This window comes from Tachyglossus aculeatus, chromosome Y3, assembly GCF_015852505.1.
Source record: "Tachyglossus aculeatus isolate mTacAcu1 chromosome Y3, mTacAcu1.pri, whole genome shotgun sequence".
Taxonomy (NCBI): domain Eukaryota; kingdom Metazoa; phylum Chordata; class Mammalia; order Monotremata; family Tachyglossidae; genus Tachyglossus; species Tachyglossus aculeatus.
This window is the reverse complement of record NC_052095.1, coordinates 2,055,592-2,082,299: the sequence shown is the minus strand read 5'-3', so window position 1 is coordinate 2,082,299 and position 26,708 is coordinate 2,055,592. Positions and strand designations below refer to the sequence as shown.

General features: G+C 44.7%; 1 protein-coding gene across 1 annotated transcript in view; it reads right to left on the bottom strand.

Annotated features, from left to right (window-relative positions):
* LOC119946718 (polypyrimidine tract-binding protein 1-like) overlaps positions 1 to 20,606 on the bottom strand; it is a 49,722-nt gene extending 29,116 nt beyond the window's left edge. The window contains exons 1-5 of the mRNA XM_038768130.1: positions 20,535 to 20,606; positions 18,440 to 18,612; positions 9,067 to 9,213; positions 6,733 to 6,903; positions 3,968 to 4,078 (exon numbers count right to left, since the gene is read on the bottom strand). Coding sequence (XP_038624058.1) covers positions 3,968 to 4,078; positions 6,733 to 6,903; positions 9,067 to 9,213; positions 18,440 to 18,612; positions 20,535 to 20,556 — 624 coding nt within the window. The 5' untranslated portion in view covers positions 20,557 to 20,606. The remainder of the gene's footprint in view (positions 1 to 3,967; positions 4,079 to 6,732; positions 6,904 to 9,066; positions 9,214 to 18,439; positions 18,613 to 20,534) is intronic.
* Between the last annotated feature and the right edge of the window lie 6,102 nt (positions 20,607 to 26,708).

Sequence of the window (26,708 nt, the reverse complement as noted above, 5' to 3'; positions counted from 1 at the left end):
GCTGAGTGTGCAGGCTGGGATGTAGAAGGAGAGAAGGGAGGAGAGGTAAGAGGGGGCAAGGTGACGAGAGTTTTGTAGCCAATAGTGAGGAGTTTTTGCTTGATACAGAGGTCGACAGACAAACAGATACTGGAGATTTTTGAAGGTGGGGGAGGGGCGTGTGTGTGACATGCCCTGAACATTTCTGTAGAAAGAAAATCCAGGCAGCAGAGTGAAGCACGGAGTGAAGCGGGAAGAGACAGGAGGTTGGGAGGTCAGAAAGAAGGCTGATGCCATAATCCAGTCAGGATAGGATGAGTGATTGCACTGATGTGGTAGCAGTTTGGATGGAGAGGAAAGAGCAGATCTTGGTGATGTTGTGAAGGTGAGACCGGCCGGTTTTGGTGACGGATTGGATATGTGGGGTGAATGAGAGAGCGGAGTCAAGGATGACACCACGGTTGCGGGCTTGTGAGACTGGAAGGATGGTTGTGCCGTCCACAGTGATCGGAAAGTCAGGGAGAGGGCAGGGTTTGGGAGGGGAAATAAGGAGCTCTGTCTTAGACATGCCGAGTTGGAGGTAGCGGGAGGACATCCACGTAGAGATGTCCTGAAGGCAGGAGGAGATGTGAGCTAGGAGGAGGGAGAGAGAGCAGGAGAGGAGATGTAGATTTGGGAGTCATCCGCACAGAGATAATAGTTGAAGCTGTGGGAGTGAGTGAGTTCTCCAAGGGAGTGAGTGTTGATGGGGAATAGGAGAGGACCAAGAACTGACAGTCAAGGGATGGGAGGAGGAGGAGGAGCCCGTGAAGGAGACTTGAGAATGAACGGCCAGAGAGATGAGAGGAGAACCAGGAGAGGGTGGAGTCACTGAAGCCAAGGCTGGACGAGAAGGGGACGGTCCACAGTGTCAAAGGCAGCTGAGAGGTCGAGGAGGATTTGGATGGAATAGGAGCTATTGGATTTGGCAAGAAGGAGGTCATTTGGTGACCTTTGAGAGGGCGGTTTCAGTGGAGTGGAATGAGGCGGAAGCCAGATTGAAGGGGGTCCAGGAGGGAGTTGGAGGAGAGGAATTTGAGGCACCGAGTGCAGACAAGTCACTCCAGGAGTTTGGAAAGGAAGGGTAGGAGGGAGATGGGGCAATAACTGGAGGGGGTTGTGGGGTCAAGGGGGGGGGGGGTATTAGGATGGGGGAGATGTGGGCATATTTGAAGGCAGTGCGGAAGAAGCCATTGGAGAATGAGCAGTTGAAGATGGCAGTTAGGAAAGAAGGAGGGAAGGGGCGAGAGTTTTGATAAGGTGGGAGAGAATGGGGTCCGAAGCACAGGTAGAAGGGGTGGCACTTGAGAGGAGGGAGGAGATCTCCGCTGAAGATACTGCTGGGAAGGACGGGAAGGTAGAAGAGGGGGCCGAGAGGAGGGGGGATGAAGGACAGGGAGGGGTGATTTGGGGGAGCTCCCACCTGATGGTGTTAATTTTCCTAATGAAGTAGGTGGCCAGATCATTGTGGATGAGGGATGGTCGGGGGGGGAGGGCCAGGGGGCCTGAGGAGGGAGTTAAATGTCCAGAACATCTGATGAGGGTGATGGGCATGGGTGTCAATAAGGGAAGAGAAATAGTTTTCCCTGGAAGAGGAGGGAGCAGAGTTAAGGCAAGAAAGAACAAACTTAAAGTGGATAAGTTTGGCCTGGTGTTTAGATTCCCTCCAGCAGTGTTCAGCAGCTCAAGCATAAGAGCCAAGGAGGTGGACAGTGGAGATGATCCACGACTGTGGGTTAGTGGTCCGAGAGCAATGAAGGGAAAGGGGAGCGAGTGAGTTGAGTTGAGTTGAGAGAGTGGAGTTGAGAGCATCTATTTGGTCATCAAGACTGGGCAGGTTGGGTGTGGAGGCTAGGTGGGGTGTGATGCGCTGAGAGAGATGGATGGGGTTGAGAGAGCAGAGGTCTCTGTGGGGGAGTCACAGATTTACGGGGAGGGGGAGTGTGAGAGAGGCGGCAAGTGAGGTTGTGATCAGAGAGAGGGATTTCTCCCTGGTGAGGGTGGAGATTGTGGGGACTGTGCAGCGACTAGAGATTGTGCAGCAATTAGAGATGATGAGACCAAGTCTGTGTCCAAGCAGACATGTGGCAGAGCTGGGATTAGAACCCATGACCTTCTGACTCGCAGGCCCATGCTCTATCCACTACATCATGCTGCTTCTCAAGCAGCATGGCCCTGGGAGCCAGAGACCTTGAGTCCTCTTCCTGGCTCTGCAACTTGTCTACTGTGTTAGTTTACACAAGTCATTTTCTTTCTTTCTTTCTTTCTTTCTCTCTCTCTCTCTCTCTCTCTCTCTCTCTCTCTTTCTTTCTTTCTCTCTCTCTCTCTCTCTTTCCTTTCTTTCTTTCTTTCTTTCTCTCTCTCTCTCTCTCTTTGTTTCTTTGTTTCTTTCTTTCTTTCTTTCATTCTTTCTTTCTCTCTCTCTTTCTCTCTCTCTTTCTTTCTTTCTTTCCTTCCTTCCTCCCTCCCTCTCTCTCTCTCTCTTTCCTTTCTTTCTTTCTTTCTTTCTCTCTCTCTCTCTCTCTTTGTTTCTTTGTTTCTTCCTTCCTTCTTTCTTTCTTTCTCTCTCTCTCTCCCTCCCTTCTTTCTTCTTTCTTCTTCTTTCTTTCTTTCTTTCTTTCTTTCTTTCTTTCTTTCTTTCTCTCCCTCTCTCTCTCCCTCCCTCCCTCCCTTTTCTTTCTTTCTTTCTTTCTCTCTTTCTTTCTCTTTTTCTTTCTCTTTCTTTCTTTCTTTCTTCCTTCCTTCCTTCCTTCCTTCCTCCTTCCTTCCTTCCTTCCTTCCTCCCTCCCTCCCTCCCTCCCTCATTCTTTCTTTCTTTCTTTCTTTCTTTCATTCATTCACTCACTCACTCACTCACTCACTCACTCACTCACTCACTCACTCACTCATTCGTATTATTGAGCTCTTACTGTGTGCTTGGAAAGCACAAGTCGGCTAACAGATACGGACAATCCCTACCCAACAGTGGGCTCACAGTCTAGAAGGGGGAACTCTTCACTTCTCTGTGCCACAGTTACCTCATCCCTGCTCCTCCAATTGTCAGCTGCGTAACTTTGGGCAGGTCACTTCACTTCTCTGTGCCTCAGTTACCTCATCTGTAAAATGGGGTTGAAGACTGTGAGCCCCCCATGGGACAACTTGATCACCTTGTATCCTCCCCAGTGCTTAGAACAGTGCTTTGCACATAGTAAGCACTTGATAAATGCCATTAAATAAATAAATAAAATCTGTAAAATGGGGAGTAAAACTGGGAGCCCCATGTACTGATCACCTTGTAAGTACGCAGGTAAGTACTTAGGACGGTCCCTGGCACAATGTAGTGAGCACTTAACAAACACCATTTAAATTTTTTTTTTAAGAGCATTCATTACTTGATTACAGCATTGCTGTGGCTCCTTGAGGGCAGGGTTCGCATCTAATTCTACTGTACTCTACTTCAGAGAGTAAACTGTAGTTCAACTCCTGGCTGGTTTCTAGACTGTTGCATTGTGCTTGCCCAAGCTCTTAGTATATTATTCCGCCCGCCTGTGGGTTCAATAAATGTCACTGATTGATTCAAGGCCTTTAAAAAAGTGGCAGCCAAGGTGGTATCTTTGACTGCCACTCTAGCTCTTCCCCCATCCTTTCTCTGGATCTTTTTCCATCCCTTCTGTCCCCTTCCACCCCAACCCCAACCTCAAAATGACAATGAAAAGCCGAGCTGTACAAATAATAACGATGGTATTTGTTAAGCACTTACTATGTACCAAGCATTGTTCTAAATGCTGGGGTAGATTCAAGGTTATCAGGTAGTCATCAGAGAAGTGAAGTGACTTGCCCAAAGTCACACAGCTGACAAGTGGTGGAGTTGGGATTAGAACCAACAACCTCTGACTCCCAAGCCCGTGCTCTTTCCACTAAACCTCGCTGCTTCTCTACAAATAATGACAATGGCCCTCAAAACACTCACCAATTTGGCATGCTGGGCACTCAAAGGATCAGCATACTGTAACAGAGCCTGGAACTGATTGTTCTTGGTGAATGTAATAATTTTTAGCACAGTGCCAAACTTGGAGAAAATCTGCAAAAACAGTCAGGTAGTTAAATGTTTCCAATAGAATTCAAAAGCATTTTAGTATTAGAAAGAATACACACAAAACTACTTTAAACTTTCAGGATTCTACATTGTTTAGGTAACACATTAACTTATTCAATAACAATCAAAACAGGGAGAAGTGCTCAACCTCAACGTTCAAATTTGTTAAAATGGCGCATTTTAACTTCACTTAATTTGCTGCTCTGAAATCAAAGTGAAATTGAGTAGTGATTCATTATTTAGGGTGAGTTTATTCATTCACTCATTCAATCGTATTTATTGAGCGCTTACTGTGTGCAGAGCACTGTACTAAGCGCTTGGGAAGTACAAATCGGCAACGAATAGAGATCATCCTTACCCAACAACGGGCTCACAGTCTAGAAGAGAATAATAAGTGCAAATACAAGTGCAAGGGTGACGCCGGAGGGAGAGGAAGAGGAGATAACAAGGACTTAGGGAAGCCTCTTGGTGGAGACGCGCCTTCAATAGGGCTTTGAGGGTGGGGAGAGTGATCATCTGTTGGATATGAAGAGGGAGGGCGTGCCAGGCCCGAAGCAGGACATGGGTGGCAAGATAGATGAGTCTCAGGTACAGTGAGTACACTGATATTAGAGGACTGAAGTGTGTGGGCAGGATTGTAATAGGAAAGCAGCAAAGAAAAGTAGGAAGGGGCAAGATAAATGAATGGTTCAAAGCCAGTAGTAAGGAGTTTCTGTTAGATGCACAGGTGGACGGGCAACCATTGGAGTTTCTTAAGGAGTGGGGAAATTCAGACAGGACGTGTTTGCAGGAAAATGAGTGTAGTCTGGAGCTGGGTGACTCTCACACACACATTTCAAAGGGACAGTTCACCCTACATCCTGGTAGGACTTACTAAAATTCCCTGATCTCTTACGTGGCTATTAACTCTGACCCATTTCTTGAGGTTGAAGCCCTTTAATGTGCTTTTTTTCCCCCACAAGGCAAAAGATGAAGGTGAGAAGAGAAAGGACAAGGATGGCAATGTTTAAGACTAACCTTGTTAGGACAGGTCCTATTTTTATTTTTATACTTTAAGAAACAAATTCTGTGTCACCCTGACTTGCTCTCTTTCTTCATCCCCCCACCCATCCCCACAGCACTTATGCTCATATCTGTCATTTATTTATTTACATTATTGTCTGCCTCCACCTCTAGATTGCAAGCTCATTGTGGGCAGGGAATGTATCTGTTTATTGTTGTATTATACGCTCTCCCAAGCACTTAGTACAGTGCTCCGCACACAGAAAGCACTCAATAAATGATTGATTGATTGATTGAATGATTGATTGAATGAATGAATGAATGAATGAACAAACGAACAGACGAACAAACTTCCCCACTGCGTTAGAACTTGAAAGTTACTACTTGAAAGTCATTACGGTAGTCATTTGTTCATTTTTTGTTCACAGGCTTCCCTGCTCGAGGTTGGCCGGATACAAACACTTGGATTGCCGATGAAACCCAACTCTTCATTTAATTGCTTGGACATTAAAAAGCCAGCTTATAAAGCACTATTCTCCCCAGAAGGAATGCTCAAACCACCTGAGAAACAAGATTCTATATGTTGCCAATTTGTACTTCCCAAGCGCTTAGTACAGTGCTCTGCACATAGTAAGCGCTCAATAAATATGATTGATTGATTGATTGATTGATTCAAAAATGCACGTATTCCTTACTAACAGCATAACACAGTCTCCCTAGATTATTTGGTTCACCAAAACTATATAACCCATGCTATTAAAGACACATTCTGTCACCTCCAATATCATCATCAATAGCATTGATTGATGATGCTGATGGTAATTTGTTCAGCGCTTACTATATGCAAAGCACTGTTCTAAGCGCTGGGGGGGATACAAGGTGATCAGGTTGTCCCACGTGGGGCTCACAGTCTTAATCCCATTTTACAGATGAGGTAACTGAGGCCCAGAGAAGTTAAGTGGCTTGCCCAAGGTCCCACAGCTGACAAGTGGTGGAGCGGGGATTTGAACCCATGACCTCTGACTCCAAAGCCCATGCTCTTTCCACTGAGCCACGCTGCTTCTCTGTTGAGCACTCACTATGTGCAGAGCACTGTACTAAGCGCTTGGGAGAGTACAATATAACAATATAATTTATCATTATAAGTAAATAATTTATAATGCTTCATATATATATCTATCTATACACACATACATATATATATATACACACATACATACATGCATGCATCATATTATATATTTACAATACATTTAAAAACATGTACTTAGAGAAGCAGCATGGTCTAGAGGAAAGAGCACAGGTCCGGAAATCAGTGGACCTGGGAAGACAGATCCCAGCTTTGCCACATGTCTGCTGTGTGACCTTCGGCAAGTGGCTTCAGTTCTCTGTGCCTCAGTTACCCCATCTGTAAAATGGGAATTAAATCCTACTCCCTCCTACTTAGACTGTGAGCCCCATGTGTGACAGGGACTGTGTCCAACTTGATAAATGCGGATCTACCCCGGCACACAGAACAGACTTAGAAAGTACCATCGTTATTTTATTATAACCCTTATTTATTTATTATTATAAGTGTGGTGGGGGTGGGGTTGAGGGTGGGGCAGCTATCAAATACCCCAAACAATCCTTTTTACCTGATGGAGGACATCCAGTGTGACTGGGTAGAAGAGATTTTCCACAATGATCCTTAAAACAGGGCTCTGCCCAACCATAACCATTCCAGCATCCATTGATGAGGTAGAGGCAGGAAGTGCCAGGTTTCCAGATTGAACAGAATTTACTGCCTGCAGAGCTGCCTGGGCAAGCTGGAAGACAACATTCCCATCCAGTTAGCATACAGTTATTTCTGCAGTTGAAACCTACAGGACAGCCCTGCAAGTTGTACCTTTGGGTGCAAATCCTGTCTTGTTTACTACAAGGATCTAGCAGGTTAAGCAAATCAAAAGAAGTACTTGAACACTTTCTCTATGCAGAGCACTGTACTACCTACTTGGAAGAGAATATTGAAGTTAGAAGATCCCTGACCTCAAGGAGATTAGGGTCTAGATGAAGAGGCGGCCATTAAAATAAACGAACAATAGGGGGAAGCAATAGTGTCTTAAGACTCCTCTTAAGGGGAGGTAGTGAGGTAATGTGGTTTTGAAATTTGAATGCTTGGGAGAAAAAGGGAGGGTAGAAGACAGATTAATCAGGGAAGACATCCTAAAGAAGATGAGATTTCAGAAAGGCTTTGAAGATGGGGTAAGCTGATGTGTGCAGGTTGTAAAGCTGGGCAGCGTTCTAGGCAGGAGAGCAGTTAAAAGCAAGAGGTTGATGGGGAGATAGGTGGTGTTGTCCACCATGATGGAAGAGTCAGGGTTAAAAGAACAGCTAGGGAAGCAGCATGGTCCAGTGGAAAGAGCATGAGCCTGGAGGTCTGGGGACCTGGGCTCTATTCCCAGCTTCCTCTCACCTTCCCTCTATCAAAACCTCAGTGGGACAGGGACTGTGTCTAGTCCGATTATTTTGTACCTAACCCAGTACTTAGTACTTAGAAAGTGCTTAACAAGTACCACAATTACTGTTAGAAGATTTGAGATAGAAAATGAGAGATTCAGTTTTGCACATACCGAATCTCAGGAACTAGTGGAACATTAGTGTAGAAGAGTCTGGGAGGCAGTAGAATATGAGATTACAATGGACAGGTCAAGTTTCCGTCAAAGGTAACTAAAAACCATTAGCTACATTAGTGTGTAGAACGTCTCTGACTTTCTTTATCAAATTATCTGAAACACTTACGTCAGTACACTGCCCTAAGAAAAAACTCCCCAAATAGCATCACTGATTTTATCCTACAATTGTTTTGTAAAATTGAGTACTCAGCTCTTCTGAAAGCATTCTGGCAATAACTGTTATCTCAGGGCCAACATATTCACTATGAACATGCTCTAAAACACACAAACTCACACCCACACGCACACACCCACCCATGCGTGCGTGCATGCATGCATGCAAGCCAGCACCTTCGTGAACCCATTTACCTCAACTCCAAAATAAAAAGACCCTCAAACCACAACCATTTAACTTTTTATCCACATCTCCGCTTCTCAAAAACCGTGCATTCCTAGAAGCCTCCAATTATGACACCACCTAAATTTCTTCCGAACTTCTGGGTACTTTCTTATCACTTAGTGGACAGTGCAGGGAACTAGGAGTCAGGATACCTGGGTTCTAGCCCAGTTCTACTACTTTTGCGTTGGGTGACCTTGGGCCAATCACTTAACTCCTGGGCGCCTCAGTTTCTGCATCTGTAAAATGGGGATTTAATACTTTCTTTTTAATGGTACTTGTTAAGTGCCTATTATGTGCCAGGCACTGAACAAGTCCCTCCCACTTCGTCCCGTGTGGGCAAGAGGGAGTGTTTACCAAAGTTCTTGGCACAAAGACAGTGCTTTAATAATGACCATATTAAAATTAAAAGTGTAATAAATCAAGAATGGTAAGGTTAAATGGCCTGACTCGTTAAACACAGTGCACATCTGACATCTTGCCAAGTCCCTGTCAATTTTACAGCAAACATGAATGATCAAGCCCTTTCTCTTTCTTGCCTTGGGAAATGATGAGCAAGCTGGGGGTAATTAATTACAAATCCAATAATGGTAATCGTAATAATAATAACTGAAGTATTTGTTAAGCGCTTAGTATGGGCCAAGCAGTGTTCCAAGCGTGGGGATAGACACGAGGTAATCAGGTTGGACACAGTCCTGCCCCACAAGGAGCTCACGACATTAATCCCCATTTTACTAGTAAGGGATCTGAGGCACAGAGAAGTTAAGTGACTTGCCTAAGGTCACACGGCAGACATGTGCTAGAGCTGGGATTAGAACCCTGGTCCTTTGACTCACAGGCAGGTCCTCTTTCCACGAGTCCACAGTGTTTCTCTTATTTTTATAAAACAACAACAACAACAACAAAAGTTAAAAACTTACTGCTTGATTTGGAGAGTTCTCAGTTCTGAGTTCCTTGTGGTTGGAAAACTGAATGTAGATGGGCTGGCTTCTAAGAACTGGAGGCACTGTGGCGTAATAACTTAGCATAGTGTTTGCTGCTTCCTCTGTGTTCATTTCTATGAAAGCCTAAAAGTAAATAATGTGTGACTGTAATAAACCTACTTCAGCCCTTATGAATCACTCTAAATCAGTCAGTCAATCGGATATATTTACTAAGCGCTTACTGTGTGCACAGCACTGTACTAAGCGCTTGGGAGAGTACAATACAACAATATAACAGTCACATTCCCTGCTCATGAACTTAATGATGATGATAATGATGGCATTTATTAAGTGCTTACTATGTGCAGAGACTTTTACACTGTGAGCCCACTGTTGGGTAGGGACTGTCTCTATATGTTGCCAACTTGTACTTCCCAAGTACATAGTACAGTGCTCTGCACACAGTAAGCGCTCAATAAATACAACTGATGGATTGATTGCAGAGCACTGTTCTAAGCGCTGGGGAGGTTACAAGGCAATCAGGTTATCCCACAGGAGGCTCACAGTCTTAATCCCCATTTCACAGATGAGGTAACTGGGGCACAGAGACGTTAAGTAACTTGCCCAAAGTCTCATAGCTGACAATTGGCAGAGCCGGGATTTGAACCCATGACGTCTGACTCCAAAGCCCGTGCTCTTTCCACTGAGCCACACTGCTGTGAGATGAGTTCCTTATTCACTTAAGCAGTTACTACTTTTGTTTTAAATTTCTCTCATATTTCATGCCAAGGAAACGTGGACTATTCCTATGGACTGAATTTGTTCCTCAAATGCTAGCCTTCTCACTGTACCGTGATTTCCCCTATCTCACCACCGACCCCCTGTCCACATCCCGCCTCTGGCCTGGAATGCCCTCCCTCCTCAAATCAAACAGACAATTACTCTCCCCATCTTCAAAGCCTTACTGAAGGCACATCTCCTCCATGAAGCCTTCCCTGACTAAGCCCCCTTTCCTTCTCCCACTCCCTTCTGTGTTGCCCTGACTTGCTCCCGTTATTCATCCACTCTACTAAGGCACTAAGGGGTGGATACAAGCAAAGTTGGGTTGGACGTAGTCTCAATCCTCATTTTACAGATGAGGTAACTGAGGCACAGAGAAGTGAATTGATTTGCCCAAGGTCAAACAGCAGATATGTAGTGGAGTCAGGTTGAGAATCCATGATCTCGAGACCCCCAGGACCATGCTATCCACTGCACTATGCTTTCTGTTGCTTTTCTGATAATGATTGTACCTCGTTCTCGCCTGTCCCGCCATCAACCCCCGGCCCACGACCTCCCCGGGGCCTGGAATGCCCTCCCTCTGCACATCCGCCAAGCTAGATCTCTTCCTCCCTTCAAAGCCCCACTGAGAGCTCACCTCCTCCAGGAGGCCTTCCCAGACTGAGCCCCCTTTTTCCTCTCCTCCTCCCCATCCCCCCCACCCTACCTCCTTCCCCTCCCCACAGCACCTGTATATATGTTTCTACAGATTTATTACTCTATTTATTTTACTTGTACATATTTACTATTCTATTTATTTTGTCAATGATGTGCATGTAGCTTTATTTCTATTTATTCTGATGACTTAACACCTGTCCACACATTTCGTTTTGTTGTCTGTCTCCCCCTTCTAGACTGTGAGCCCATTGTTGGGTAGGGACCGTCTCTATATGTTGCCAACTTGTACTTCCCAAGCACTTAGTACAGTGCTCTGCACACAGTAAGCGCTCAATAAATACGATTGAATGAATGAATGAATGAATGAATGAATTCATGAATTCATCCCACCTCCCAGCCCGATAGCACTTATATGCACATCTGTAATTAATTTATATAAACATCTGTCTCCCCATTTAGACTGTAAGCTCACTGTGGGCAAGCAATGTGTCTGTTAATTGCTACATCGTTCTCTCCCAAGTGCTCAGTACAGGGCTCTGCACACAGTAAGCACTCAATGAATAACTAAATAATAATGTCCCCTCGACTGTTATAGAGGATCACAATTAATCTAATAACTAAAAAAGCTGAGAGTCTATATTGCTATTATGGGGCAGCATAAAGTCAAAGTGACATGGTGGAGGCAGAGATCGACTCGGGAAAATGACTTCTGAAATTTCCAAGCTGACAGGATTTTCCTTTTCCGGCACAATGGTTGCTGTGAAAATAACTCAGGACCCTGGCCATCTTCCACAGGATGTGGCTCCTTTCACATAAAATTGCACCAACTCTTGAACCCCCAATGGTAAACGAACGGATTACCCCTGAACTTGTAATGAAGTGTACGAATGACATTTGATTTGACCTTCTTCTTTCAAGTGCAGGACGCATAGGTGATGCTTCATGACTTATCTCTTTAAGTAGACTTGTTGAGGATTAACTGTGATTATAGAACTTAAACATCTTGAATTCTACTATTAAATGCTCTTAAAGCTTAAGGAATAATGAGAGTGGCAATACATTAGATTGAGTCTCAGGTTAGCTAGGGGCATATTACATCAAATCAAATCAATAATAGATTAATTTAGACCAGGTCTATAGGGGACTTATGTGTAAAATTTACACATCTTGTGGAGGTGTCCGAGAGAAAGTTTAACAACCATTTGCAAAGCTCAGAGACTGGCAATATATGGCAGTTTCCATTGATGGAACACCATGGGGCAGTGAATCAACAGCTCAAAAACTATATTAATGAACAGGAGTGGTATACTACTACCAAGTAAATCACAGTATTTAAAACACAGTATTTACCTGTTTGCGAATTCCAGATATTGAGAGATTTTTACCAGAGAAATGTTCTCACTTTAGGGATTACGTATTTCTCCGTGCTACATGACTTGGTTTAGGTGCTTAAAACACTGGGAAGAGAAAAAATCTCTTTTTTAAAAATTGTACTAAGTGCTCACTATTTGTCAAGCACTGTTCTAAGCACTGGGTTGATACAAGATAGTCAGGTGGGTCCCAATCCCTGCCCCACATATGGCTCAAAGTCTAAATCAGAGGGAGGAAGATTTAATCCCCATTTTACGGATGAGGCAACTGACGCACAGACAATTTAAGTGACTTGCCCAAGATCACACAGCACACAAGTGGCAGGACTGGGATTAGTACCCCAGTCCTCTGACTCCTAGGCCCATGCTCTTCCTTCTAGCCCTTGCTGCTTCTTCAGATGAATGCATTTATTTCAGATCAGATACAATGCTTCAGTCAAAATCTCATAATTTTGAAAAATCCAATCATTTGTAAAATTGCAGATTTAGAGGGCTGAATTTTCTTTTGTTTGCTATTAAAAGGACAGTGGCGCCAGAGTGCTGATTAAAACAATGACCCGGTTGACTTATTTGAGTGCCCCAGCCTCCTGCCCCAATGGCTATCACCTCTCCAAGCAAGCAAACTTACTGATGGTTGCACTGACAGAAACAGGTTAGAGAAGCAGCCTGGCCTAGGCGATAGAGCACGGGTCTGAAAGTCATAAGGACCTGGGTTAAAATTACGCCTCTACCATTTGTTTGCTATGTGACCTTAGGCAAGTCACTTCACTCTTCTGTGCCTCAGTTACCTCTTCCGTGAAATGGGAATTAAGACTGTAAGCCTCATGTGGGACATGGGTTGTGTCCAACCTGATTAGCTTATATCCCAGTGCTTAGTACAATGCCTGCAACATAGTAAGCACTTAAATATCCTTAAAAAAAGTATGTATTCTCCCAAGTCCCTCCTTCTAGACTTTACTTAAAATTCACTCGATTAAGATTTACAGATGAATACCTCCTGATCTAGCTTTCCCTTTCCAGCCGTCTATGGTTTCTTCTTTGGGTTTTATGTCACAGGCAGCTTTTGGTTCAAGTCTGTACTTGAGCTCAGACCTAGGTTTTGTCCTGTCTTGTTCATTAGGATGGAAGCATCACAGGATAGGGACTGTATCAATTTATGGTGGGGACAGAGTATTTCCTTGTAAACATCTTTTAAGAGGGTCTATTCACCCCGTAACTGGCACAGATCCTTGTCATGGTTTCAAATTATTTTCATTAGATTTTTCAAGGCACAGTATTATTTCACAAGTGGGAGGTGGGACAGACTCTGAAATATCAGCATTGTCCTGCCAATGTGGAGACATCTGGATATCTCATTCAGGGAAAATGCACCTTTGTTTTTCATGAGAAAGGATGGAATCTGGTGTTATCGTTATTGAATGCTAGCAAACAAAGTCAGAGTCAAAGTCCTAATTGCCTGGCTATATCAATCAATGGTATTTATTGAGTGGGCAGAACACTGTACAAAACACTTGGGAGAGTACAATAGTGTTAGTAGACCCTATGCTGCTCTTGCGGAGCTTATAGTCTGGCAATTTTAAGTTAGGCAACTGTAGAAGCCACATTACCTTATTCAGAATATTTCTGTGAGGTTTTTTAGCTGCTTCTAGAAGTCCAATAGAAATGACTCATGAAACCTGTGGTCAGCAGCAGAAACCATGGTAGCAAGTGGGTCGGCATCAGGGAAGAAAGGGCTGCATCAGTTGTGGCTGCACCTCACTGGCTACTGTTCTCATCACTCCGAGTTGCTGGAACAGGGGCAGGATTGTCTAACACAGCTCCTCTGGACTGTAAATTCATTGTGGTCAGGAAATATGTCTTTTTATTGTTGTATTGTACGATCCCAAGTGCTCAGAACAGTGCCCTGCACACAGCAGGAACTAAATAAATAATAATAATAATTGTATTATTTGTTAAGCACATTCTGTGTGCTAGAAACTGTACTAAACTGCTGGGGTGGATACAAGCAAATTGGGTTGGACACCGTCCTTGTCCCACATTGGGATGAAAAACTTAACCCCCATTTTACAAATGAGGTAACTGAGGCACAGAGAGGTGAAGTGACTTGCCCAAGATCTCACAGCAGACACGTGGCAGAGCCGGGATTAGAACCCATGACCTTCTGACTCCCAGGACTGTGCTTTAGCCACCACGCCATGCTGCCTCCCTGACTGACAGTCTAGAGGGGGTGACAGGCATTAATATAAATACATAAAATGACAGATATGGACATAAGTGCTTTTTAGGCTGCAGTGGAGGATACCTAAAGGGAGCAAGTCAAGGTGGCACAGGCTGGTCATTTATCCAGTGAAAACTGCTGTAAAAAACAGTTATATAACCTGGGTGGAGGCGGTAGATTATATAGACGATTTCAGTTGGATGATGGTCTAGTTCTGTGTGGAAGACTAATGATTTTGTTGGTTTTGGATACCAAACTGACAACAAATTGCAGTCTGCCATATGGCATAGACCATACCTCTACAGGGGAAGTTGAGAACGACTGGTGCTGTTAAATGGAATATTTCACACCTCACCGGCAGCTTTTCTGCCAAGTATTAGCATCTTTAAAATTCACATTTTAATTTCTGCTATATTAAAGTTTATTAATATATTAATATTCCCCCTTCTAGAACTGTAAACCCGTTGTTGGGTAGGGAGGGACCATCTCTACATGTTGCCAAGTTGGACTTCCCAAGCGCTTACTACAGTGCTCTGCACACGGTAAGCACTCAATAAATACAACTGAATATTAAACAAACCTTTTCTAATGTCATATGTAGAAATGTATAATTTTAATGTTTAACATGGAACTAAGAGTTGCTGTGTAATTGGTAATTTGTTCCTGTATGATTGTTTTTGAACTGTCAGGAGTCCCCACCATTCCTCCCTTACTCTTTTCTCCAACAAGCAATCCTAGAACACTTCCACAATCTGCTTCCTCTGCTCTTGCATTGATGCAGATAAATGGAGCTGGGCAGAAAACCAGGCTCCAGGTCAATTTTTCCAAGCACAACTGACATTTCGATGCTATAATTCAACTGCTTTCTGTTCAATAACTCTAATTCTCCTCTCTCATGGACTTCACAGGCTTACACCTCCTACTAGCTCCAACAAACCTTTAGTTCTCCCTTGAAGTTCCCACTCCCCACTACCAACATCCATCCCTAACTCCTGACAACCTCCACAACTACTCTGTTGATAAAATCAAACTCATCATTTGACTTCATCGTTGTGAGCAGCGGCTGTGTTTATTGTTGTACTGTACTCTACAAAGCACTTAGTACAATCCTCTGCACACAGTAAGCGCACAATAAATACGACTGAATGAATGACTACCCCAAATCTCCGCAACACTCTTCGCCTGCTTCTTCTGGCTTCACAGCCATCTCCCAAGAGGAGACCTGCAGGGTGCTCTAAAAATTCACCCACTCTAAATGCATTTCTGACTCTGTCCCCTCCTCTGGCATTCCTGCTCTCTCCCCCTCCCTCCAGGCTCGCATCTCCTCCTGCCTTCAGGACATCTCCATCTGGATGTCTGCCCGCCACCTAATAAAACTCAACATGTCCAAGACTGAACTCCTTGTCTTCCCTCCCAAACCCTGCCCTCTCCCTGACTTTCCCATCACCGTTGACGGCACTACCATCCTTCCCGTCTCACAAGCCCGCAACCTTGGTGTCATCCTCGACTCCGCTCTCTCGTTCACCCCTCCCATCCAAGCCGTCACCAAAACCTGCCAGTCTCAGCTCTGCAACATTGCCAAGATCTGCCCTTTCCTCTCCATCCAAACCGCTATCCTGCTCATTCAAGCTCTCATCCTATCCCGTCTGGACTACTGCATCAGCCTTCTCTCTGATCTCCCATCCTCTTGTCTCTCCCCACTTCAATCCATACTTCATGCTGCTGCCCGGATTGTCTTTGTCCAGAAACACTCTGGGCACGTTACTCCCCTCCTCAAAAATCTCCAGTGGCTACCAATCAATCTGCGCATCAGGCAGAAACTCCTCACCCTGGGCTTCAAGGCTCTCCATCACCTCGCCCCCTCCTACCTCACCTCCCTTCTCTCCTTCTACAGCCCACCCCGCACCCTCCGCTCCTCTGCCGCTAATCTCCTCACCGTGCCTCGTTCTCGCCTGTCCCGCCATCGACCCCCGGCCCACGTCATCCCCCTGGCCTGGAATGCCCTCCCTCTGCCCATCCGCCAAGCTAACTCTCTTCCTCCCTTCAGGGCCCTACTGAGAGTTCACCTCCTCCAGGAGGCCTTCACAGACTGAGCCCCCTCCTTCCTCTCCCTCTCGTCCCCCCCTCCATTCCCCCGTCTTACCTCCTTCCCTTCCCCACAGCACCTGTATATATGTATATATGTTTGTACATATTTATTACTCTATTTATTTATTTATTTATTTTACTTGTACATATCTATTCCACTTATTTTGTTTTGTTAATATGTTTGGTTTTGTTCTCTCTCTCCCCCTTCTACACTGTGAGCCCACTGTTGGGTAGGGACTGTCTCTATATGTTGCCAACTTGTACTACCCAAGCGCTTAGTACAGTGCTCTGCACAAAGTAAGCGCTCAATAGATACGATTGATTGATTGATTCACTTCTTTGCCACCAGTTCTCTTCTTGACTCTCTGTAGTTTGGCTTTCTGCATTCTCCATATTTTGCTCCTACCTCTCCAACCACTCCTTTGGTTGCATTCTTACTGTGGGCATCTCTCAAGAGTTTGATCAGGGTCCTCTACCCTTTCTTTACTCTCCCTCGCTCTCCCTCTAGCCCATCTGACCCACAGTCTCACATCTCCTCTAGCTTCCACGATTCCTCCACTCTGCCCGCCCGGCCAGCATCTCAAAACTCAACGTGTCTACACTAACAATCAATCAGTCAATGGAATCGGGAAGCAGCAAGGCTTAGTGGAGAGAGCACTGGCCTGGGAGTCCGAAGGTCATGGGTTCTAATTCTGGCTCCGCCGCATGTCTGCTGTGTGACCTCGGGCAAGTCACTTCACTTCTCTGTGTCCCAGTTACCTCATCTGTAAAAATGATCTCGGTTACCCTCATCTGTGATCCCCATGTGGGACAGGGACTGTGTCCAACCCCACTTGCTTTTATCCACCCCAGGGTTTAGTACAGTACCTGGCACATAGTAATTACTTGACGAACAGCACAATAATAATGGTTATTATTGTTATCTTTATTAATTTATTGAGCACTTACTACGTGCAGAGCACTGAACTAAGTGCTTATGAGAGTACAGTAAGACAGAGTGGGTAAGCATGTTCCCTGCCCACAACGGATTTACAGTTTAGAATGGGAGACAGACATTAATATAAGCAATTTATAATACAGAATTTATAGATATGTACCTATGTGCCCCGAGGCTCAGTCTGGGCTGAATTCCAAATCCTCAAAGGTCATAGATCCAAGTGCATAGACAACACAGAAGGGAGGGGGAACCGGAGAAATGAAGGCTTAATTGGGGAAGGCTTCTTGGTGGAGGTCTGACCTTAATAACGCTTTGAAGGTGGGGAGAGCGGTAGTCTGAAGTATATGGAAGGGGAGTTCCAAGCATCCAGGCCAGGAGGATTTGGGATAAGGGCAAGTGATGAGACAGATAAGATTGAGGCACACTCACCTTTTCTCTCTAAACCCACTCGTCTTCCCCCTAACGTCCGTATATCAGATAACTGAACCGTGCTCCCTGTCCTAGAATCTTGCAATCTTGTTGTCATCCTTGAATTTTTGCCATCCTTCAATTCTCACATCCAGGCCCCGGCCAAATCCTTCCAGTTTTTCCTGAACAGCATTCCCTGGATTTTCCCCTTCCTCTCCACCCAAATTGCTGCCATTCAGAGTATGCCGTAGTCTTGCCACAACTACCCAATGGAATTAGTGTCCCCATTCACCACTCAGCCTCCAGCCTCTCCCCATTTCAAACTGTATAACACAACCCTACCTTTCTGTGTCTCTGTATCAACGAAAACACCCCATAATCGGCTTCAAGGCTCTCCACCGTCACCCCATCTAATCTGCTTCCCCTCTTTCCCAGCTATTCCAATTCATTCTCTTCATTCCTCCCAAGCTAACTCTCTTGCTGCATCTGTAGTGATTCTCCTCTCCTCCCCTCACTCGCACTGTTCTCCTGCTTTTGAACTTCCTCCATCCTTACAGTTGGATCACCGGTCTCTTCAGGTCTCAAGCCTTTCTAAAACCCACCTCCACCAAGAAGTCTGATCCATATTATTCCTTCATCCAGTTCCAGAACCTATGAAGATACTTATGCCCTTCTAACCACTTATGCATAAATGAGTACTCCGTTATTTATTCTGATCACTTTAGTTGTACGGGCAGAGACTGTGTCACTTCATTATTCTGAACTTCTTACAACCCCTTACCAAGTGGGATGTCAAATATTCCATACTAATTCCAGAGGGACTCAGAACAAACAATGATGCCTTAGTCATGATGTCTTGATGCAACTCTAAGTGTTTCCTCTCTGATCAACCCGACTACAATTTCTCAATACCTGACTTTTGCCTTTCAGCATAAGAAGGTTGGTGACCTTGCCGAAAGGTAATCCCAAGGAAATAACTTCTGCTTCTGTGACATCACTGGGAAGTTTTCGAACATGGATTACACGGGAAGGGATCCCTGTGTTTCTGTTGTCACCCTTAAATTTCTTGCTGTCATTTCCATTAGCTGGCAAAAGAAAAATAAGCAATTAAACACCAATATTATGAACAAAGAGATTTTAAAGACATACACAATGTTTCATTTTACAGCATGGCCTAGTGGAAAAAGCACAGGCCTGAAGGTCAGAAGACCTTTGTTCTACCCCCAGTTCTGCCACGTGTCTGCTGTGTGACCTTCCTTGGGCAAGCCACTTAAATTACCTGGACCTCAGTAGCCTCATCTGTAAAATGGGGATTAAAAGCCCCGTGAAGAACGTGGACTGTGTCCAACCTGATTAGCCTGAATGTACTCCAGCACGTAGTACAACGCCTTGTTCACAGTAAGCGCCTAACCAATACCATAAAAACAAAACTTCTCACTGTTGGCTTTAAAGCTCTCCATTACTTTGCCCCTTTTTTTACCTCACCTCCCTTCTCTCCTTCTACATCCCAGCCCGCACACTCTGCTCCTCTGGTGCTAACCTTCTCACTGTGCCTCGATCTCGCCTGTCCTGCCGTAGACCCCTGGCCCACATCCTACCTCTGGCCTGGAATGTCCTCCCTCCTCAAATAATAAGAATAATAATAATGATAGCATTTACTAAGCGCTTAGCATGTGCAAAGCACTGTTCTAAGCGCTGGGGAGGTTACAAGGTTGTCCCACATGGGGCTCACAGTCTTCACCCCCGTTTTACAGATGAGGGAACCGAGGCCCAGAGAAGTGAAGTGACTTACCCAAAGTCACACAGCTGACAATTGGCAGAGCCGGGATTTGAACCCATGACCTCTGACTCCCAAGCCCGTGCTCTTTCTACTGAGCCATGCTGCTTCTCTGCCAAGCAACCACTCTTCCCTGCTTCAAAGCCCTACTGCAGGCACAGCTCCTCCATGAGGGCCTCCCAGACTTAAGCCCCTTTTCCCTCAGCTCCCCCTCCCTTCTGCGTCACCTCGACTTGCTCCCTTTCCTCTTCCCCCACGTCCCCCTGCCACAGTACATATGTTTATAAGCATGTATCTATAATCCTACTTAATTTTATTGAAGCCTGTTTACTTGTTTTGATGTCTGCCCCACCCCCCACCCCCCGGCCCCAGTCTGTAAACCCTTTGTGGGCAGGGGCTGTCCCTCTTTAATAATAATGATAGTATCTGTTAAGCACTTACTATGTTGAAAGCACTGTTCTATGCACTGGCACTGTTCTAAGCTCTTTATCCCTGTACTGTACTTTCCAAGCATTTAGTACAGTGCTCTGCACACAGCGCTCAATAAATACAATTGAACGGAATGAATGAATGAATGAATGAAAACAAAGCATACAAACAAAAGCCCTAAAAATATATTTTCCCCTATCAATCTTGGCTTCCTCGATCTCATTTACAGAAAATTGTCTAGGTAAAGTCAAACTATGAAGACACACCAAGTTTCCCCACCTTTTCCTTTCCTCACCAGAGTTTGAAGTCGTTTTCACATACACGTTTCCTAGTTTTGATCAGCATTAAAATGGAAGCAAATCCAAGCAAAATGAAGCACCTCCCCCAGACTGCTAACGGACAATGCCTCACAATCCCGGCCCAAATAAAGCTGGAAAGAGGTTTACATATTTAATGCAATTGGGGAAATAAACAGAATAAGCAACATATAAAGGTATGGGGCAGTTTTTTTAAAATACCAAAGGGACTATTTTTTAATGGTATCTGTTAAGCACTTAACTATGTGCCAGGCACTGTACTAAGTGCTGGGGTAAATACATGATAGTTAGGTTGGACACAGTCCATGTCCCACATGGGGCTCATAGTTTTCATCTCCATTTTTACAAATGGGGTAACTGAAGCGCAGAGAACTGATGTGACTCGCCCAAACTCATACAGCAGACAAGTGGAAGAGACAGCATTAGAACCCAGGCCCTTCTGGGTTCAGGTGCTAGGTTTCCAAAATATTTTGGACAATGTTACCTGAAGATGGGTTGTTGCTCATGATAAGAGGTGGTCCGTTGGTAACACAAGTAGCGAAAAGTTCGTCAGATCCCCGCTACAAGAGAAAAGGAAAACGGCAAGTTCCACTATTTCCTAAATTTCATTCAAATTCTCTTAGAACAAAAGAACAATTCAGAATCTGACTGGAATTGCTGCATACTGAAATTGGCTGCATATCCTTAATTTGGATGCAAAACTTACTTGCAAAGGGTTAGAAATAATGCATTTAATTGTTTCATGCTACACTGCTTTGTTCTTTCCATACCCATAATTGTCAGGCCGCAAAAAACACCAATATAGAAAGGGAAAATATAATTCACCTATCAAATTATACCCCTCCCTAGAATTTTATAAATCCTATCAAAGATGAAAGAAATCCTTAGTAACAGTTAGCAACTAGCAAAAGACATAAAATGTTGGGCTACAAATGTTTGATCCTTTAAATGAACCTTCGGGACTTCTTTGAAAAGTGGGTTTGACCTTGCCACAATTATCCAGCATTAAGCTCTCTCAGGGGCCTGTTCACTGATGAATGAACAGAAACAGTCACATCTACTTATCAGAAATATTCAGACCCTTCAAGGAAAGATCTTTTTTCTAGTTCTGACTGTAAATGAAGGCCTGCAGAACCTGAGCTTTCACTGAATACAGTGAGAGTTCAAGGGAAATGGTCAAATCGGTTGTTCGGTATCACTGTTCTCTAATGGCTATGATGAACATGTAAATCAATCTTGGCTCACTTCAAACACCCAGAACCGTAAGTTTTTCAGTACAGAATCCCCTTTCACAAGCCTCGGTTAGACTGTTAGTCACTTCCCTTCTCTCCTTCTACATCCCAGCCTGCACACTCCACTCCTCTGGTGCCGCTAACCTTCTCACTGTGCCTCAATCTCTCCTGTCTCGATGCCGACGCCTGGCCCACTTCCTACCTCTGGCTTGGAACGGCCTCCCTCCTCAAATCCACCAAACAATCACTCTTCCCCACTTCAAAGCCCTACTGAGAAGCAGCGTGGCTCAGTGAGAAGCAGCATGGCTCAGTGGAAAGAGTCCGGGCTTTGGAGTCAGAGGTCATGGGTTCAAATCCCGGCTCTGCCAATTGTCAGCTGTGTGACTTTGGGCAAGTCACTTAACTTCTCTGGGCCTCAGTTACCTCATCTGTAAAATGGGAATTACGACTGTGAGCCCCCGTGGGCCAACCTGATCACCTTGTTACCTCCCCAGCACTTAGAACAGTGCTTTGCACACAGTAAGCACTTAACAAATGCCATCATCATCATTATTATTATTATTATTACTGAAGGCTCACCTCCTCCAAGAGGCCTTCCCAGACTAAGCCCCATTTTCTTCAGCTCCCCCCCCGCCTTCCGAGTCACCTTGACTGGTTCCCTTTGCTCGCCCCATCCCTCAACCCCTGCCCCACAGCACTTAGGTATATATGTATACATCTAAAATTCTATTTATTTATACTGATGCCTGTTTACTTGTTTTGATTCTGTCTCGCCTCCTCTAGACTGTAAGCCCGCTGTGGACAGGGATTGTCTCTACTGCTGTATTGTACTTTCCAAGTGCTTAGTACTGTGCTCTGCACACAGTAAGCGCTCAATAAATATGATCGAATGAATGATTAATAATAATAATAATAATAATAATAATAATAATAATAATGGTATTTGTTAAGTGCTTACGATGTGCCAAGCACTGCTCTAAGCACCGGGGTAGATACAAGGTCATCAGGTTGTCTCACATGGGGTTCACAGTCTTAACCCCCATTTTACAGATGAGGTCACTGAGGCCCAGATAAGTTAAGTGACTGGCCCAAAGTCACAACGCTGACAAGTGGCAGAGCAGGGATTAGAACCCATGACCTCTGACTCCCAAGCCCGGGTTTACACTTAGTATACGCCAAGTACAGTGCTTCGTACTACTGTAGACATCAGATTATTGTTTTAACCTCAATCAATCAATCAATCAATCAATGAGTCTTATTTATTGAGTGCTTACTATGTGCAGGGCTCCCTTGGGAGAGCACAACACCGACAATATACAGACACAGTCCCTGCCCACAACGAGCCTTCAGTCAAGAGGGGGAGACAGTCATTAATACATATAAATAAAGAGAAACAGCATAGCCTAGTGGATAGAGCACAGTCCAGGAAGTCAGAAGGACCTGGGTTCTAATCCCGGCTCTGCCACTTGTCTGCTATGCAGCCTTGGGCAAATCATTTCACTTCTCTGTGCCTCCGTTACCTCATCTATTAAATGGAAATTAGGACTGTGAGCCTTATGTGGGACAGGGACCCTGTACAACCTGATTAACTTATGTCTACCCCAGCTCTTCGTTCAGTGCCTGGCACATAGTAAGTGATTAACAAATACCACAGTAAATAAATAAATTAAGAAATAAAATTGAGGATATGGACATAAGTGCTGTGGGGCTGGGGTGGTGAATAAAGGGAGCAAGTCAGGATGACACAGAAGGGAGTGGGAAAAGAGGATATGAGGGCTTAGTCGGGGAAGATCTCTTGGAGGAGATGTGCCTTCAATAAGGCCTTGAAGGTGTGGAGAGTAATTGTTTGTTGGATATGAAAAGCAAGGACATTCCCAAGCGCTTAGAACACACAGTAAGCACTCAATAAATACGACTGAATGAATGAATGAATGAATGAATGAATGAATGAATGAATGAATGAATGAATGAGTGAATGAGTGAATCAGTAAATTAATGACAAGGGCAAGAGGTTGGCGGTGATATAGACAAGATCGAGGAACAGTGAGACGGTTAGCGGTAGAGGAGCCAAGTATGTGGACTGAGTTGTAATAGGAGAGTAGTGAGGTAACGAAGGAGGGGGCAAGGTGATTGAGTGCTTCAAATCCAATGGTAAGGAGTTTCTCTTTGATGCGGAGGTGGATGGGCAACCACCGGAGGTTCCTGAGGAGAGGGAAAACACGGCCTGAATGATTTTGTACAAAAATGACCTGTGCAGCAGAGTGAAGTAGGGACTGGAGTGGGGAGAGACAGGGGGCAGGGAGGTCAGTAAGAAGGCCAATTCGGTCTTCAAGGCGGGATAGGATAAGTGCTTGGATTAACATGGTAGCAGTTTGGATGGAGAGGAAAGGATGGATTTTAGTGAAGTTGTGAAGTTTGAACCGAAAGGATTTAGTGACAGCTTGAATAAGTTGGTTGACTGAGGGAGAGGAGTCAAGGACAACACCAAAGCCACATAGGGCTCAGTCTAACTCCTGCAAGCTCAGCTCCTCCTCTAGACTGTATGCTGGTTGAGGGAAGGGAATGCGTCCGTCATATTGTTGCGTTGTACTTTCCCAAGCACTAAGTACAATGCCCTACACACAGCAATCACTCAAGAAATACCAATTGACTGATCGATTGATTATCCTTGACTCATCTCAGTACTTTAACCAGCATATTTTGTCAACCAATCTTGTTGATTCTATCACCACAGTTCCAGAGTCTGCACCTTCCTCTGCATTCAAACTGCCTCCAGGCTAAGTCAAGCACTTATCACATCCCAATTCTTCTATGGGCATCAGCCTCACTGACTTCCCTATCCACTCTCCTCACTCAAGTCCTAGTTTCACTTTGCTGCCCAAATAATTTTTCAGAAAAACCATTTAGTTCATGTCTCCCCACTCCTCAAAACAGAAACTCCTTACCTTCAGCTTTTAAGACCCTCAAAGCAGCTCTCTCTCTCTTCCTACCTTACCTCACTGACCTCCATCTGCAACCCAGCCCACAAACTCAGCTCCTCTAACACCAACCTACCCACTAAACCTTAACCTCTTTTTCCTGACCAACCCCTTGCCCACATCTTCCCGTGAGCCTGGAACTCCCTCGCCTTTCATATACCACCACCATTCTCCCCATGTTTCATGGGGGGTGGGGTGGGGAGCAGGGGGAGGAGGGGAGCAAGAACAAGGCTCAGTGAATAGAACTTAAGTTTAGACAAATTATTTTTATGTTTTACTAATTATAATTATCACAGTGGCACTGTACTACAGGACAAGCACGATACTAAGTGCTGGGGTAGATGCAAGATTATCACAGAATACCCAGTTAATCAATCAAATGATCAGTCAATGGTATTTACTAAGTGCTTATAGTGTGCGGACCACTGTACTAAGCATTTGGAGAGTACAATATAACAGAGTTGATAGAAACGTTCTCTGCCTACAGCAAGCTTACAGTCTAGGCAGGGAGACAGACATGAATATGAATAAATAAATTAACGGATATGTACGGAAGGGCTTTGGGGCTGGCAAAGAGGTGAATAAAGGGTGCAAATCCAAGTGTGCAACGGTGGCGTAGAACGGATTGAGAGAAGAGGAAATGAGAGCCTAGTCAGGGAAGGACTCTTGGAGGAGATGTCAAACACACTAATCAATCAGTCATCAATCATTTGTATCTACTGAGCGCTTACAGTGTGCAAAGCACTGTACAAGGCACTTGGGAGAGTACAATATAACATGCTCCCTTCCTGCAATGAGCTTACAACCCAGAGGGGGTGATTATATATACATACATATATACATATATACATATATATATATATACACACACACATATATATACACACACACATACACACACACACACACACACATATATACATATATACACACACACATATATACACACACACACTTTATATATATAAATACATACATATACTACATACATATGATTTTAATGTTAACGTTAATATAAATAAATTACAGATTTGTACATAAGTGCTGTGGGGCTGAGGATGGGGTGAATAATTCATTCATTCATTCAATCGTATTTATTGAGTGCTTACTGTGTGTGCAGAGCACTATACTATGCGCTTGGGAAGTACAAATCGGCAACAAATAGAGATCGTCCCTACCCAACAACGGGCTCACAGTCTAGAAGAGAATAATAACTGCAAATACAAGTGCAAGGGTGACGCCGGAGGGAGAGGGAGAGGAGATAACAAGGACTTAGGGAAGCCTCTTGCTGGAGATGCGCCTTCAGTAGGGCTTTGAGGGTGGGGACAGTGATCATCTGCTGGAGCTGAAGAGGGAGGGCATGCCAGGCCAGAAGCAGGACATGGGTGGCAAGATAGATGAGTCTCAGGTACAGTGAGTACACTGATATTAGAGGACTGAAGTGTGTGGGCAGGGTTGTAGTAGGAAAGCAGCAAAGAAAAGTAGGAAGGGGCAAGATAATTGAATGGTTCAAAGCCAGTAGTAAGGAGTTTCTGTTAGATGCACAGGTGGACGGGCAACCACTGGAGCTTCTTAAGGAGTGGGGAAATTCGGACGGGACGAGTTTGCAGGAAAATGAGTGTAGTCTGGATTACAGTCAGGGAGATTCAGCAAGGACGCCGTATGCAGTAATCAAGGTGGGAGAAGGTAAAAGCTTGGATTAATGTGACAGCAATGGGGATGGAGAGGAACAGGAGGATTTTAGCCACGCTGTGAAAGTTTAACCTCCAGAATTTAGTAACAGATTGAGTAAGTGGGTTAAATGAGAGATGAGTAAAGGATAACGCCAAGGTTATGGGCTGGTGAGACACGAAGGATGGTGGGGCTGTCTTCATTGATGGGAAAGTCAAGGGGAAGACAGAGTTTGGGTGGGATGATGAGGAGTTCTGTTTTGGACATGTGAAGGTTGAGGCGTCAGTGGGACATCCAACTAGAGATAACCTGAAGGCAGGAGGAACTGTGAGACTGCAGAGCAGAAGAGCGATCGGGGCTGGAGAAGTAGATTTGGGAATCAACTGCATACAAGACGGTAGTTGTAGCCACAGGAGCGGAGTGAGTTCTCCAAAAGAGTGGGTGTAAATGGAGAATAGGAATAGATTAGACTAGACTAGACTAGACTAGACTACCATAGAACAGAATAGAAGATGTGCCTTCAATAAAGCTTTGAAGGTGGGGAGAGTGATTATCGGATACGATGAGGGAGGGGGGTCCTGGACAGAGGTAGGACACGGGTCGAGGTTCAGTGAATAGCTTAGCACTGTTGTGGTTGTTATCTTGTACTGTTAAATCGTGTCCAACCTGTAGCGACGCCATGGGCACATCTCTCCTGGAATGCCCCACCTACATCTGCAGTCGTTCTGGTAGTGTGTCCATAGTGTTTTCTTGGGAAAAATACAGAAGTGGTTTACC